At 37.1% G+C, this 16,802-nt stretch overlaps 1 protein-coding gene across 2 annotated transcripts in view; it reads left to right on the top strand.

The window, feature by feature from the left end:
- Window positions 1–16,802, top strand: part of TH (tyrosine hydroxylase) — a 1,190,719-nt gene that overhangs the window by 903,251 nt on the left and 270,666 nt on the right. For both annotated transcript variants that reach the window (XM_044082744.1, XM_044082743.1), the window contains 2 exons: window positions 7,450–7,538; window positions 16,497–16,564. In XM_044082744.1, the coding sequence (XP_043938679.1) occupies window positions 7,450–7,538; window positions 16,497–16,564 (157 nt within the window). The remainder of the gene's footprint in view (window positions 1–7,449; window positions 7,539–16,496; window positions 16,565–16,802) is intronic.

Raw genomic sequence — 16,802 nt, 5'->3', positions numbered from 1 at the left:
TTTTTAAACAGTTAGTGTTTCCTAAGAAGTATTTTATTAGAGAGAGCTCTTCCACATACTTGAAGCTGTTAACCTTTTCCACTGTTTTAATGTCAGTTCCCATCTTCTTCCAATTTCCACCCTTTGTTGCCACTAACTGTTTTATCTGTACTCAGTTTCATCCCATGTCCGTTCAGCTTTCCATTCCATTCCCCCTATCCTTTGCTGAAATTCTTGCTCACAACCTGCCTGTAATACCACAGTCCACCTAAACAACTTTAATCTGTTCCCTCCTACCTATTTGCTAATGCAGTCCGTCACCAGTATTAACAGTGGGCTCAGAGCTGAATCTTGATTTATACCAACTATTGGCTGGAAACCCCTCAAAGTCTGAACACTATTACTTGTGACAGTGGGTCCTTGTTTATAGCCTGCACTAGTTCTACCAATGTTTCTAGGACTTTGAACCATCATAGGACTGGCCAAATCACCCTTCCTGGGACTTTGTCATATGCCTTCCCCATGTATAGGCAAGCCCAGTTGGACTTTCTTCTCATCTGCCTCAATGTAATCCATCAGGTTAGTTGTGCCTTATCCCGATCAGAATATAAACTGCTCATCTCCCATCATACTTTCTACTACTCTATTCAGCTATCAGCATCATTTATTAGTAATCAGATTTCAATGCCTTTTTCTAATAAAAAGGTCTGAGTGGAGTACAAGTGTTCATGGAAACCAGTGTCATTCTTGGCATTTCTAGAAAATGGTTTAAGTAGCATCTAGCAATTTTATAGCAAAGTATCATAACATCTTTCACAAGAAGAATATCTGGATGGTTTGGGCAAAAGGCAAAGCTGAAGAATGTCACTAGGCTGTTACAGCAGGTAAAGGTAAGGAGTCTTTCTTCGTGGTCTTTGATAATCACAGGAACAGTGATGCATCTCTTACTCCAGCTTCCACCATCAGATGACTTTGCTAACAAACATTTAAGAAACTTCGCACTGCACAGAATATCTTCCCATTTTTTTTTGAGGTTCACAAACTTGCACTCTCTCTCACTCACTCCATGTATCACAAATTACTCACTACTATATAAATCATAATACTGTAGTTATCAGGTCATTCTGGTGAATTGCTTATTGAAGGCATGATAGAACCCACTGAATCATGTAATTTATAAGGAATAACCCCCCTGTGTCTGAGTCAAGTAAGGCACCCCACCCCCACATTCAAGAAAACCTTCATTTTAATAGAGTCCTTACAAATAAACTTCTTGATGACATCGAACCCCAGTGGGTATAGAAAGGATCACTTCTTTGCACCAGTAAATGATACTGGGGCTGAGCTACCATGAGACAATCTAGGTAAGGGAAAATGAGGATGCCTATTGTGACAAAAGTCCAAGTGCTGCTTGAGTCTGTATATACTGTACATATGCATTATAGTAACTGACTCTTTAGGACTATTACAGGATGCTGTCATTTTAAGAATGTATATACCCCATAATGAACAGAGTCCATTGCCAGTGTTTTCTGATCAGTGCACAGTTAAACTTTTTCTTACTCACCTGCCATTTTGTACAGAATAAAAGTTGCATGTTTTACTAAAATGCTGTTGCATTCAGATGTTAATGACAGCTCTGCCAATGGGGGCGGGGCTAGACTAAGAGCTAAGCAATGAGCTTGCAGCTAGCTGCAGGGCGATGGAGCTTTGCTTTGGTTCTCATGCACTGCTTCACTTACTAGCACACTACCTGTTATTCTGACTTGAAATTCCTCCGGAGTTCTTCTGTATCTTATTGTTAACACTGCATTCATCATATTCACCAACTTCAATCCATTACCAGCTATCATGACTATATTATTCTCTTAGCTATGTCAAACTAACAGCAATCAGTAATGTTAGATGGACTGACTGTTCACTGTAGTTTCCATCAAATGCTGCATTTCTCCCACTAGTTTTGTTATATGGGTGATTATTAGAACTGTACTGCTTGGTTTCAGTGGATGGCCATATTACAAGTTCTACAATATTTCATTTACTGTATTTGGGCCTCAGCCACTTTTACATTGTTGCCATTTGCTTTTTCTAGAAAAGCACAATATTTTTTTGCTGCGTCTCACTGGAGTCCTTTTGTGACATTTTAGACAGTTAATATTTTCATGTGGGATCATTTTAAACTCAGTTTTCATTTACATGGTACCATTTCTAGTTTATTAATAGAATGACTATTGCTATATGAAAAAGTGCAGGTTGCATCATGATAACAGATGCTATGTTTTAGGTGAATTTAATCTCCTGAACTCTGGTTTGATTGCGTTAAGTCTGTCATCAGGTCAAGATTTTGTTCTTGGCACAGTCATGTCTGATTATTAGTGTATAGTGCTGGATTACCATTTTTCATCTGCTTTTTTGGAACAGTTTATTTGCATTTCAGCTTATAGCTTTCCATTTATTGCTTCAGTTCTATCCAAGCAATGTGTTAATAATGTATTATTTATTTCATAGTTATGTATTATCGGTGGTTTCAAATGATCTTGAGAGAGTCCTGTTTGAACAAACTTAGGATTTAAGCACTTCATCTTCATAGTGTCTTCTTTTCTGAGATTTAAGTTGAAGTGTGGTTCAGCATTTCAAACCTCCAAAAATATTCTGGGGGCCCATAGACACTGGTATATACCAGTAAGCCTCCATTAAACCCAAACTCACCATTCATGCTCCTTGATGAAAGGAGGAAGTCTAAAGATGCATTTTTTTTTACATTGAGGAACTTGTTTCCATTCAGTTTCTTTGGCACCAGAAATAATTTTATTTTCTTAACATAAAAGTGTAGCAGGTATCGCACCCTGATTGGCAGGGCTCAGTATTCTTTTATGCTTTAGAATTAGTCCAGCTTTACTAGAATCTCCATCTTATACATGCAGAGAAAAGATTTTGTACCACCACTTTTAGAAGAAGAATCTCTTTATGATATGAAATTTGGATATCTGCTTAAAATCACCATTACTTAACTAGGATAGCTCCAGGGTAATGCAGCATCCATGCCTGGAGGTACTGTCCATGAGGATGTGCTAATCATGAGCTACATTCATATCAGAAGCAAATAATTGCAGATTTAGTCAATAATGGACCATCTTTGCCCATCATGGAAAGTTTTTAACTTGCCAGCAAAATACAGCCTGAAGCACTTTCTTCCTCCCTAAGACAATCTAGTCCTTCCTTGGAAACAATGTTTTGTGGGCTGTCACTCAAAGAACATCCTCTGCCCATAGCTATGCATATTAAAGTACATTTCTTGCATGTAGGATGTCAAGACCTTGAAGGCGACACCTCATACATCATGCTTGAAAAGTCTCTTCTTTTGTTTATTCTCCATCATTGCAACCAGTGTATTCACTGCTTTCCCCAGAGAACACTTAGGCAGAAAGGTTCCATATCTCTTGGACAATAACCTCTAATGCTGCACACTTAAACCTGTAGCAAGCACTGTGATAAATGTCTTTATAAATATGTAAGAGCAAGTGTGTTGAGGTAATCCGTTGCTACCCTTGCTCTCCATACACAACTTTCAATGTAGACATCGTCTGTGTAACATTTCTCTGAAAGGGCATCATATATAAAAGATGAATGAAGGTTCAAACCCCACTCCATATATATCAAAAATGTAGGCTTAGTAGCGATGACATTAAAGTTCTACATATACTTCCTTGTAAGAAAATATGCATCAGAAATAGTCATAGTACTAAATATGGTAGCTGCAGGACCACACCTTCTATCATCTTCTTATGCCAAACCATGTAATCGGAAAATGTATAACATTTCCTAAATTACACACGCGATCAGGAAATGCATTCACCAAAAGCCTCAAAATGCATGTTCAAAGGAGGAAAGATATCAACATCCATACATGAAACCCATTTTGTTAATACTAAATGTCTTTTTGACAAACCAGCTTTCAAAATTCATAGTTACTAGTGGCGAATGTGCTCTTTTCAACATTATACTTCCCCCTTCGACAGCTCCGTAAAAATGTTGGGCTGTGAACATTGTTTGAATAAAGAAGGAAAACAAAGTTGCAAACAGTTCTACATTATTATTTATTTACTTTGATAGCAAGGTAAGTGGAAAAGTTAACAACATGACCCAAGCCCATTGGGCATAATCCAAGGGATAAACACACACAAGAGGTATGCAGTCAAGTTACGCAAAACAATTAAAACAAACATTTTACAGAAAAAGGGTACTGTACAGAGGTTTGAGTTTCACTGGTATATTGGTTTATGCAGGAGACACAATTGCCCATAATCTTGGGAGCATTAACATTTTAATTACTAATCTAATGTTCTTTTAGCTTAGATCTGAATATTTCTGAAGTGCTTTGTTGCCTTATTTTGGTTGGCAATTGATACCATGTAGTGGGTTCCAGCTTTAAAAAAATACTTTCTCATCTGTGCTGGTTTTGAAGTGAGATCTCATAAGAGTTAAATAAATAAAAACTAAAGTCAGGAAAAAGCTTGCTTTTAGTGGGCTGGTGCACTAATTTCAATGGACAATTTGCAGGCACAATCTGGGTGAATAGGATCATGAAAGAAATGAAAAACACATTTACCGATACAAAGGATATGCTATATAACCTATGCAAAAACATGCTACAACATTTAGTTCAATAAACAGTTTAGTAAGTCAAAACATAGATGGAAAAGTGCTATTACGCTTAGCAGAGCTTTCTGGATAAGATGTAGCTATAATGTATGAAATGGTTTACACTATAGTGATATCAGCATATCTTTAGATAGAGGTATGAAGACATTAGTAGAGGTGAGTGAGAATAGTTGCAGGAAAGGATACCATGGGGAGAAGACAGAGAAAGGAGAGAGAGGCATGGCAAAGAGAAGACAAGTAGAAAGGAGAGAAGTGTGAGAGATGCAAAAAAAATAGGGAGACAAGAAATGAAGACATAGGGATGAAGGCAGTGCAAGAGAGCTGCAGGATTCATGTAATATGACTTGTGCGAGTGTAGCTGTACTTTTAGTGAAGAGGTGTTCCCCTCAGCTGTTGACTGAAGTCAGATTATATTTGAATGTCTGAGTGTGCAGTGGAGTGCTATCATTTAGGTGCCAAGATGAAGAATGCAAGATAATCGCAATGGAATTTACTTTTGGAGTTAGTATGGTGGGTTGAGATTGAGAGATACCCCTGAGGTTATGCGTGTGTGCTGGGGGGGTGAAAAGTAAGTGAAAGGAGAATATGTCTCAAAGAGAGGGTTCTGTGAATTAGTGATGCCAAACTGGCATATTTTATTGGAAATGATAATGTGTGCAAGGTGGTGGAATTTTTCTTTCAGGCTGCAGCTATTAGACACAGTTCAAGTTGAGATTAGAGTATTCATTTGCCTATCACAGCTTTGGCTGGCTTGGACAGAAGAGGTGATAGCTTGTTTGCCCAGAACAGTTGTATGTATGTTGATCTTTTTGCACGTGTTCTGAATCTGTAGTTGAAAGTATAAAAACAGGTGTAACCAAGTGCCAAGTATTTGAAGGATGTGGTAGATTTTATAGTGGTATTGTTTTTGAGGGCTTGAGTACATATTTCTGGCCTGTTGGCCACTGGTTGAGGATTTGGAGATCATCTTGGAGCAGAGATTGTACAACAGAGTAGGAATTTTTTGACCTGCAGATGACCATGTCATCTGCATAAAGAATTAGAGGTATCAGAGTGTTATCAGATGGGAGGGTGTTAAAAATAAATGGAAAACAGAGTGGCTAGAGTTGAACCTGAGGAAGTCCTTTCATAAAAGGAGCTGTTTCAGGGGTAGTGTTGTATACTTTCACCTTTAAGGAGCTATTGGTGAGGAAATCTACAAACCAAGGTTTTGCATCATTACTAATGCCTATTTCTGTTAATTTGCCAAATATCAAAAGTTTTTCTGCTCAGCTGCACAGAAATGCAGTCCTTATTTCTGGTTCTTTAATTTATAAAATGGCAAGTTATCGTCAATTAGATCAATGGCTTTTATAATTTTGTTGCTTAATTTCCATTATTCATTTCATAGGGTATTAGTTATTATAGTACCTAGCCTACCATAAATTTAGATCTGCAGTCAAAGTTTTTGGCCATTTACCTAATTTCAAACACAATTATTGCTATTTAAGCCCCTCCCTACACTCACTAAAGGCAATAGAACTTTCTGGCGTGCCTTTCCTGCATTAGAATTCAAATGGCACCCGTTTTGAAATTTTGAAACTAAGGTAATTTATTAATTAACTTAAAATCTAATTCAGAAGTACACTTCTGTGCCTTCTTTTCAGCTCACCTTTTTTTTTTTTTTTTTTTTATTTTTGCTTGCTGGTCAGACAAAAATTAAAACATGTCAAAGTCGATTTAAACCTGCGCACATTCAAGTTTTCACTGAATTTCTTTTTTGAGGGAAAGCCAAGGTATATGACCACCAAGAAAAAAAAAAGCTGAGAATTCAGAAGCCACAGTTAAAGAAGCTCATGACCTTCAAAATGGAAAGGATTTTTCTGAATTGTCAAAATATAAAAGCTTCCACCCTGAACCGTTTTTTTTTTTTTTTTTTACACAACTAAATGAGACCGGATTTAGGAATCCGACAACCACATCATCTGTGACCAAATTTTTCCCAGGTTTGCACATGGGGTCGGGGGGGAGGGGTTGTATCAAAAGTGATCATCTAGAGCTGGTGGGGGGTCATAAAAGTGACAGTCATCTAGAGCCAATGTTCACACTGCTGGATGGCTAGACCTGCCATAATTGTTCTAACATACATGTACATGCACTCACCCTTATTGTCAAGTCAGAATGCCAGTCAACTTACTATACGTCTTTGGGATGTGGGAGGGAACCAGAGAACCAGGATAAACCCAAACATTAAACATGAAAACAATGCAAGGAAAGCACCATAGCCGAGAATCAAACTGGAGAATATATTACTGTGAGGAAGTTGAGTCATCTGCATCACTGTGCCACCCATCTAAAGATGAAACACATTGTCTTTAGATCAGGTTAGTCAGCCTTGTTCAAAATTTATACTGCTGAAACTTCAGGCACCACAAGATATACCCATAGTATGGGAAACTAGGACTGCCACTGCTGGTAAATATAACGCACATTTTCTGCAAGCAAATGATTAACATGGACTGGCAAGAATGGAAATAAAAAAAAAAATCAACTTTAAAGGGGCAGAAAAATCAGGCCATTCATAACAGAGGGCTCGTGGCACCCAAAAAGAAGGTGGAGATGTTACTTGAGCAAGCACGTCTCCCTCATCCTTCAGCTCTCACCAAGTCAGACTTTAATCTGAAAAGGTTCAACTTTCAAAGGTACTGAATTTGTAATGTTTTTCTTCACTTTCTATGGCATTTGAGAGATTATACTTCAAGTTAAAGTACATTTTGCTTTATGATGACATAAGTACGCATTTGTAATACTGACTTTTTTTGTTACTAGTTCACTGGTTTCCAAGAAAAATTGCTGAGCTAGACAAATGTCATCACCTAGTTACAAAGTTTGATCCAGATCTTGACCACGATCATCCAGTAAGTACATTTGTTAACTATATTACTTGCTCTTCTGAGATTATTAATGCATTCTGATTTTTTTTACTCACTTTTAAAACAGTTTGCAGCTAGTTATCTACTAATTGATGAGAGTATGTACTGATGTATTTCTAAATAGTGACAAGTTATTGCATCCTCCTCTAACTAGTCAGACTGTTCAGCTAAGTGCTATCATTTGTGTTCATAATTTGATTAACAAGAGGAAAATAATAACTGAAAGGTCCTCAACCTGATAGTCCGGGGTGGTGCAGTTTGTTACCTTGGGCTGGTATAAATGGGTTTAGTGTTTAAGAATATTACCAGCCTACCCTGAAAATTAACATGTGCGCTTGAGAGAGAATGTAAAAGCTTGAAGTACAGTTACTGTAAGCAAGTATACACAATGGAAGGAAAGCTCAAAGAGTGGTCAAGAAAGGATATGGGGAACTAGAGCAAAGACTCTGCTGAGTGAGATGTCCAGTGTGAAGACTATTCTTGAGTGAGAATGGTATAAGACCATGCCCCGTGCAACATCACTCATGTTCTAAAGGCGCCAGGATGCACCAAAGTTGATTAGAGATTCATAACTGCACATATTTTTATACCTCTTGTGGGTAACAGATTTAAGATTTTTAAATGAAATCTTATACTTAGTTGTAGACAGTGGAAGATTTCTCACATGCCACATTTAAGTAAGGCAGAAGTATGCGTGATTTAAGCAACAGCTTTATTTGTTATTATACCATGTCAGTAGGTATACTTCTTGTTAGGAAGGCAAGTAAAGATGGAGATGATGCTTACACAGGCACTTGTGCACATGCACCAAATATGGTAGGTATACGTACGAGAGAAAGGTATGCTACAGCCAGATGCAACCATTAACATCTTGGGGCTTTTATCCTTCTCAGTATTCTGTTGATTAAACAGCACACAAATACAACTAAGGTCTGACATACTCTGAAACTTTCCACCACTGGCCGAAAAAAAAAAAAAAAAAACTTGCATGCATCCTAGGACATGCCTGTGACAGGGGGGTGTTTCTATGCTATTTAAATACCTATTCAGATCTTGAGGAGCTGTATTTCTGCAACAAACATACCATTTACATGTCCGGTTCCATATTTTACACACACACACACACACACACACACACATATATATATATATGTATACACGCACACTGATGATTACATAAAAAATGAGAAAAGCATTAATCTAAAAATATCGAATCACAAAAATATATAAAAAAAACATTTATGCAAAGAGGATAAGACCCCCTGCACTCTACCCCCCCCCATTATATATGCACCATCAGCAACTGGGATGGAACAAATTGCTAGACCCCACTGTTCAGCAATCCTGCACACACAACCTGTAAAACATAGATTTAAAAAAATTCACTCTAAAATGCCGTACATTAAAAAATGCAACCACACACACAGATTTGTAGCAGTTGTCAATCTAATTCTTTCACATCTTAAACTACACTGCTATTTTAACCATTCCTATTAAGTACCATACTCTTCTCCTGACTTCTGCTGAGAATCACTTTTCACAAAGCCACTCTATTGTCTGTTTTATTCCTTGCCAACAGTATAAAGTATTACAGTAGTTTTGTTGTGGCTTTATTGTTGCTCCTAGCATGAGAAAAAATTAACCGGATTATTCACATATGGCCCTACCGTTTCCCATCCACACCTTCCTGTTCCTTTTACCAACATATTGCCAAAACATAACTATGAAGTACACATCCATGCAGTAAACTTCCACAACTATGCAACTCATTCTGTAAGACTGTGTGCAAATTATCACTAGCAATTCAGTAAGAATGGCCAAGAATCCATGAAGTGTGGTGTGGTGCTTGTACATTGATTAATTTAAGTCCACTGAAGTGCAAGTTCCACTTTTCATAGGAAATCCAGAAATACTCTCTCGTAAAGCAAAGCAATCAGAGTTGCACAGCATGCAAACAGAATGACAGACTCAAACTTGCAACAAGCAGCAGTTCATTAACATATACCTTTAACCAGGTGAATCCTTGTTATTCAAGTGGTTAGGATTCAGTGCTCTCACCGCTGCTGCCCGGGTTTGATTCCTGGTCAGGGAAGCTTCAATGATGGGATGGGAGGTTGGCATAATGGTTAAGGTGTTTGCCTTACAGACACAAGGTACAGGGTTTGATTCTCACATAGACTTAAAATGGCCCAGAAAGGAAGTTAGCCTATTACTAATCTATGAACCTAATCTATCCATAATCAACAAATGCTACTACAAAGTTGACAAATTTTCTTGCAAAAAACCTTACCAGACCCATCATTATTTAGCACTAAAAACACTTGTCTCGAACTTCCTCACCACGTATCTTACACCCAGCTCATGCTAATCCACAAAATCACCTATACCAAATTTGTCTGCCCAGCAATGAATTCCATACTCCAAAACCATCTACCAAACCACCCCCCTTCAAATGATAAACAATTCCTTACCATCTACAAAGCACAAAGGGCTTCCCAGAGTCAGACTCTATTCCAACAATGTAGCTAGAACTTGGAATAAAATTTCTTCTATCAGGTTTATGTCACACCTTCATATTTTCAAACCATTAATTAGATTTCCTCTCTGCCTCCTGGATTTGTCCCTGCTCCTCATCTGGGACATAGCTTCTCCTAACATATTTCATCACCTTCTTTTACCGCTCTTTAAAGCACTAAATCACGTAACCTGTTTATCTCCTTCTAATACCTCATGTGATTGTATTTCTTAAATTGTTATACCTACTTCTATAACATTACTACTTCTCTAGTAACACTTGGAAACTTGCTTATCTCCTCTAATGTATTTCTTAAATTACTCCTACCTATCTTATACTCCATCCTTCTATCTGTAAATTCTCAATACAATGATGTATATTGATGTTTGTGGATATCAACAGAAATTTTATTATACTAACTACTATGCATTGCAACTGCATTATAAAATTTATTGGAATATTGATTGCATTAAATGTTACCTATGAGCTTTTCTCACAAGGTCTCTGCTGAAAAAGGGCACCTGTGCCCAGTCAGACTTTCCCGGTAAAACATGCGAATCATCCCCTGCATTAAAAACATACTTTCATTACTTTTCTTGCATCTGGACAGTCATGCATCCCCCTTCACATTTGCAGGTACCACCTACCTTCATATTTAGGTTTTTACTTAAATATACAAGCACAACATGCATGCAGTATTAAAGGTTTCATTTTTTTTATGCCTCATTGTGGGTGTGTGGTCGTGGGCAAAGAGCACATGCAGTGTTAGTTTGAAAAGAAAATGATCTGCAGTAAAAACTGTTTGAATTCTGAATTGCTTAATCGTGGCTCTCTGATATTAATTCAATGACACTGCAGCTCGAGAGACTAATTATGCTGAAATGATAATTCAATGTTTCAAGTTAACTCAGATTTGGCAATTTCTTTCATACTGAACCCAAACATTTTCTGGAGCAAGAATGCCTTCAGAATGATTCCAGAATTATGATATGTGGTTCCAATGATACAAAATGTATATTCAAAACTTGAGCAAAGATACCCTGCAGTGCTCATAGCAGATGACAAAAATTGTAGTCAATACTCTGATAACTTGGAAAGCCCTAGACTGTGAGAAACGAGCTTTTGTCCGCTTCTACATTTCTTCCAGGTTTTAATCAAAAAGTTATCCATTTGCTTTTTTTTTTTTTTTTTAAAAACTTGTTCTGGAACCTTAGTCTTGTATCTTCATTCTTGTGGGAGAAAAGTTAAATACTGCAGTATCTGAGCATCAGTTATGCATTATACTGCACTGTAACTTCCATAAGTATGATTACTTATAAAACTCAATGGTTCGTATTTTGAACTCAAGGACCCTAGTCTTGTAATTTTATTTTCACTTGTGGGTGAATTGTGAAATACTACAGGATCCGAGCTTCAGTCATTTATTACTGCATTTTTATGACCAGTGTTACTGAACTATCTGCCTACTCTGCTGCCTTAGACTGTGTTTACATTATTACAGTGGCAGTGTTATCATTTTTGCTGCAGGTCAAGTGCTTATCTGCTTCTGCAATTGTTTCCATTCCAGTTTTGCTGCTAGATTCACATATTCTGCGTATGTGCTTCTTCCTGTTATATTACTGATGCTGTCCCCCGTTTTCTGCTACCTTGTTATAAGCTTTCCGAGCCCCCACTGATGCACAGAGTACCACTCTTCCCTATTATTTATTCCTGTTTGTACACCAGTTGCAGTTTTATTTGTCCTCACTCTAAAAGTTAAAGTTTCTGAAGTTCTAACCTACTTGGCATCACTGACCTGTAGCTCAGAGTCACAGGACAACTGACTCGCTACAGGTTTTGAAGTCATAGACCTCTACTATTAGCAGAGATTGGATGCCTCACTAGCTAGTCTGCTATAACCAGTACAGACCTGCACTCGCCCAGAGTCTTTTATTCAATACTTTGAGAAGCAAGGAGAGCCCTGAACTGTACAAAATGAGCTTTTCATCAAAAGGGAAAGAAACACACTGTCACTGTTGAACTTGCTGTATAATGAGTTGTCTGTGCAAGAGCTTTTATCCCCCAATAAGAGACCTTCAAAATCTATACAACCTTAAAAAGGTTGGTAAAAGGTTCAATAACCTATTCCAAGCAAAAATTAATGCAGCTTGAGCTGCAGTTCACCTCAACCAAATAACTATAAACTTCTTCACGCCTTAATAAGTCCACCCAAACAGTGTCCTTAAATTGAACTCCAAGCAGTTAGAGTAAACCCTGCTACCACCCCCCCCCCCAAGTCATTTTTATCAAAACCATGAACCAGCATTTACCCATCTTAATCAAGCTGGCTACAAAAGTTGTGGGGATATTGAAACTGTGTAGAAATTGTCTCATACTGTCTGATGATCTACGACTACTCAAACTACATAACACAGTATGTGAGAGAGGTACATAGAGAATGTGAAACCAAAGAAAATAGTTAGAAAAATTAGATTCTTTCCAAACATGGTTCTTCAAATGACTTAAGAAGTTTCAAGAATCCTTTATGAGGTAAGGTACAACCTTGTACACATGCTTAGTCCACCTGTCGAACACGGTTAATGGGTAGGTCTCAGACCCAGTAGCAGAAACTATAGGCCTAAATGGGGGTCAGAGTGAATCCTTATGAATTTTCGGGATACCAAAAATCGTAGATTATAGGATTACAGCTGGAGAGAAACCGGTAATTCTCCACATCAATACATTGATTTAATAAGTATTCCTCACCTAGTCATTCCTGCGATATGCTATATTTATCCATTTTCTAGAAAAGGGTTATAGGTATCCACATCATGCAGTAGTTCTAAGATGATGTTAGAATAATCCTGTATGTCAAGAATTAGTGTTCCACCCCCTTTGTCAGGCTGCATAAGGCAGACAGATGTCTTTTCACAGTTGATCAAATAAATTCTTCATCCTTGCAGAGGTTGCAAAATGTATGTTTCTTATTAGCAAAAGTTTTAGTAATTTCCTCCAGGACCAATTTTTCAAAAACCTGTATGGTGGGGTGTGTGGGGAGGTTGAAAGTATTACATTTTCTAGTGGCTTTACCCCTATAACTAGATCCCCTAGTTTCCCCACTGTTTCTATCATGGAAAACAAAAAACATTGACAATAAGTTTAGTAAATAGTTTAACCTCTATCAAGGAATCGGCAATATCAACCTGTTTAGAAGGGACGAATTTGAAACCTTTGAGAAATAAAGAAAAATGCTCTTTAGTGATTGATCCAACAGTGTAATATTTTATATTGTACCCCTTAAAGGAATGAATTACCCCATCTTTACCAAGCATTGTCTTCTCCTGCCCCCTCCCTTTTTCTGTTTATAATAGAGGGACCTCTGAGATTTCTCTCCTGAGTTGTATGTGTATTTCGAACAACTTGCCAGCCTCTTGAAATGCCTGTGATTCTGAAAATCCAGAAATTCATCAGTGAAAACATCTGACTCTCTATAATCTGAGACCAGTCTATCCCCTTTGTCTCTTCTACTGTATTCACCAACATTAGTATTGGCCTCATTAGAAAAATAAATGTTTTTAGAATCAACACTGGGGGAATAAGGTGTGCTGTGGGGTAAACATTTTTGTTGCAGTATTGTTTAACATCTCTTTATAACTTCCTCTTTTTTTCTTTGAAAACAAATCATTACATTTTTCTATCTATTCTCAAAATAATAATTTCATATAATGTTTTAAAATGTTCAAAAGAAACATCTTTTAAAATGAGTTGGTGTACTATTTCCAACTCTCAACACAACTTGCCAAGTTGTATTTCATTGTACTTAATTTTGTGCATTAATTCCAGCCCATATTTGTCAAAAAGTCCTACAAAATCAGTAACAATTTCTTCAATGTACATTAAGTCAAAAGGGGCAATATTTAAATGCAAACATTATCTTAAGTAACTATTTTCTATCTGAAGACTTTTAAACTTCAAAAAAGTCTTCTCAAACAGATGTAAGAAGTCCCTTAAAACTCTATTGTCTGAAGTAGCAGTAAGTCTGTCTGTACTGTTAAGTTTCTACAGTTTGAAAAGCAAAGATTTTTTTCTATGACATCAAATCTTGAGAATGTGTGAGATGAGTTAACCAAGTTAAAGGAAATGTTTTTTTTATCAAGGGGGCATCCAGAACACCTTCAGGACAGCTTATCAGATGTGTATAATGAATGGGGTAATAGAGATAAAGTCTTTTGGGTACTGGTCTAACATCAGGACAAGATAAGCATAAATATGAAAGGGTATTAGTAGTTGAATACAATAAATTTTCTAAAGAAATCAAAGATTTAAAAAAAATGGTGCATTTTTAAACCCAACCTTGAATTATATTCATTAGTGGGGCCTGAACTGGTATTTATTTCAAAAACTGCCCAAAATTTTAAGAGATTGATGGAAAACAAGCATGCTGCCATTTCTGCAATTTCTAAGGGCACTATTAAATGCAACCAGTGCACATACACTACTATGAACCAAGTTGTGGTGCTAGGAAATGTAATGAAAACAAAGATCACTTTCATGATGGTAACTATCACTAAAAGGGTAGTTTATCTAATGATGTGCACAGGATGTCTGGCATTCTATGTCGGCAGAACTGAGCAAGCTCACAGAACACGTATTTATGACCACACCCGCAATATTGCCAACAAGCATGAGATCGGTGCCCTCTATAGACATTCCAACCAGTCTAATAGCTATAGCAAGTTTCACTTTGGTGTTTTACAAAAGATCATACTGGATCCCCAGTGGGGTGACTGGAGGAATTAAAGTACGTGAACTTCATTGACACCCATTTTAATACTGAAGGCTAATAAGTTATCGCCCAAGTTTTTACAAATCTTTTGTTACATTTGTTGCATTTTTTTACCCAGTTATTTTTAAATGATCGAATGTTTCAATGCACTTTGTTGTGATGCTATTTTTTTGTTGTTGTTTGACAAGAACTGTGTGCATCATTGCTTATTATTGTGTATTTGTCTGGCCCTTTAAAGACAACTACCATTCTTATTAATCAACCCAACTACCGATTAAATCTTATTATACACTATTTAACGGCTTTATGCTAGGACCACTTTATTCTGATGAATTCTCTTGTACGAGACATAAGTGCTCATTTTATTTTTTAGGTTGTTTTAATAAATCAATTCTTGCACCATTTCTGGACCCTTGTTTGACATCGATTTTCTTTGGTTTCAAGTCTATCTGGTTGACGCTGCACCATATTGCGTCATTTCTACATATACAGAATGTTCTTGGAGGCAAAAATATCTTGGACAGTAAGCTCAGTACACCACACTTCACCAAAGCCATCACAGTGCATATAAACCATTATATGGTAAGGTTCTACAGATTAACTTGACTAAACCTAAAAGGCTTTCAAAACACACCAGAGCCACAAAGCCAACTCAAAGTTAAACTTGCCTCCTCACATGGCACAAGGAGTCCCAAATTCATGGATGTCAAACCGGTACATCAGGCATCTAACCAATCAAATATTCTAGTTATAAGTGACTCAGTTATAAGATGCAGATGTACCTCTTAACAGGCTGAGCAAGGAATGAGTGCAGACAACTTGCTGTCTTGTGCTAGGATCAGTCAGAGCACACACATTCAAGTCCTTGAACAAGTGCTTGTACAACTTTCAAAGTACATGTAGGTGTGTCAGGGACTTGAGATGCACCTCCCTGGACTATATGGAGAGAGACATGATGGCTCTCTTAAAATATGTATAACAGATGAGTATGAAGCTAACACTGAACAGCATTCTACCAGGAAAGTACCACAATACGAGTAAAAACTTTATTTCAATAATTGGCTACCTTTATGATCCAATATTTGTTAACCTGGGAGGATATGATCAACAGGTCACAATGCTTCACCAGGGATGCTCGCCTTCACCTGTCCCCTCCAGGTTTTTGATTACTGGCAAAGACATTGCCTTCCTCCATAGTACCTTTTTTAGGTAATGGCAACCAGCTTTCATTAGTCACCTGATATCAATATAGTCAAAAAAATTAATTCTCATTACATATAGCTGCCACAAGACACTGATGTAACTCTCAGAGTCAATAAAATAGACCAAAGTTGTACGATTGCTTTTAAGAATTAAACTTGTGCCAAGTAGGTCTTAGTTAGGAGACTAAGACAGTTTTTAAAAGTAACAATTTCATTTGTTTCCTTGCCGTATGGTAATGTGGCTCTCTTGGTTAATTAAATGTGTGGCCCACCAGGATATCCAAATGTTACGTAGAAAGGTATGCATTCTACCAGATTTGTTTGGATTTACTTCAGACACTAGAATAAAATAATGTGATATTGAATATATGGCTATATTAAATACTGGCCTTTATTGTTAACACTGTCATTTAACCTGAAAGTATAGATAAAAAGTGATACACCATTATTTTAATTAACAGGGATTTTCTGACAAACTCTATCGTGAACGGAGAAAAGAAATTGCTGATATAGCATTCAGTTACAAACAGTAAGTAATATCTTTCTGATACTCAGGAGGAAAGCCTGTTTCCTTGTGTTCAGTGCCAAGAGAACTATCAAGTCGTAATTGTTAAATGAGATTATAATGTCTACGTCATGGCAGTAATAATATTCCAAATCAATGATATTAAGACACTTCTGTTTGCAGCATTTATGCAGAAACATTCTCAGAAATTGAGAAAGCAAACTTACCAATAATCTAAACTTCAGAGCACTTCCACAGCATC

The sequence above is a fragment of the Protopterus annectens genome, chromosome 9.part0, assembly GCF_019279795.1.
Source record: "Protopterus annectens isolate FY-2018-M chromosome 9.part0, PAN1.0, whole genome shotgun sequence".
NCBI classification, from domain to species: Eukaryota; Metazoa; Chordata; order Ceratodontiformes; family Protopteridae; genus Protopterus; species Protopterus annectens.
The sequence above is the reverse complement of the archived record's forward strand: the minus strand, read 5'-3'. Positions and strand labels throughout refer to the sequence as shown.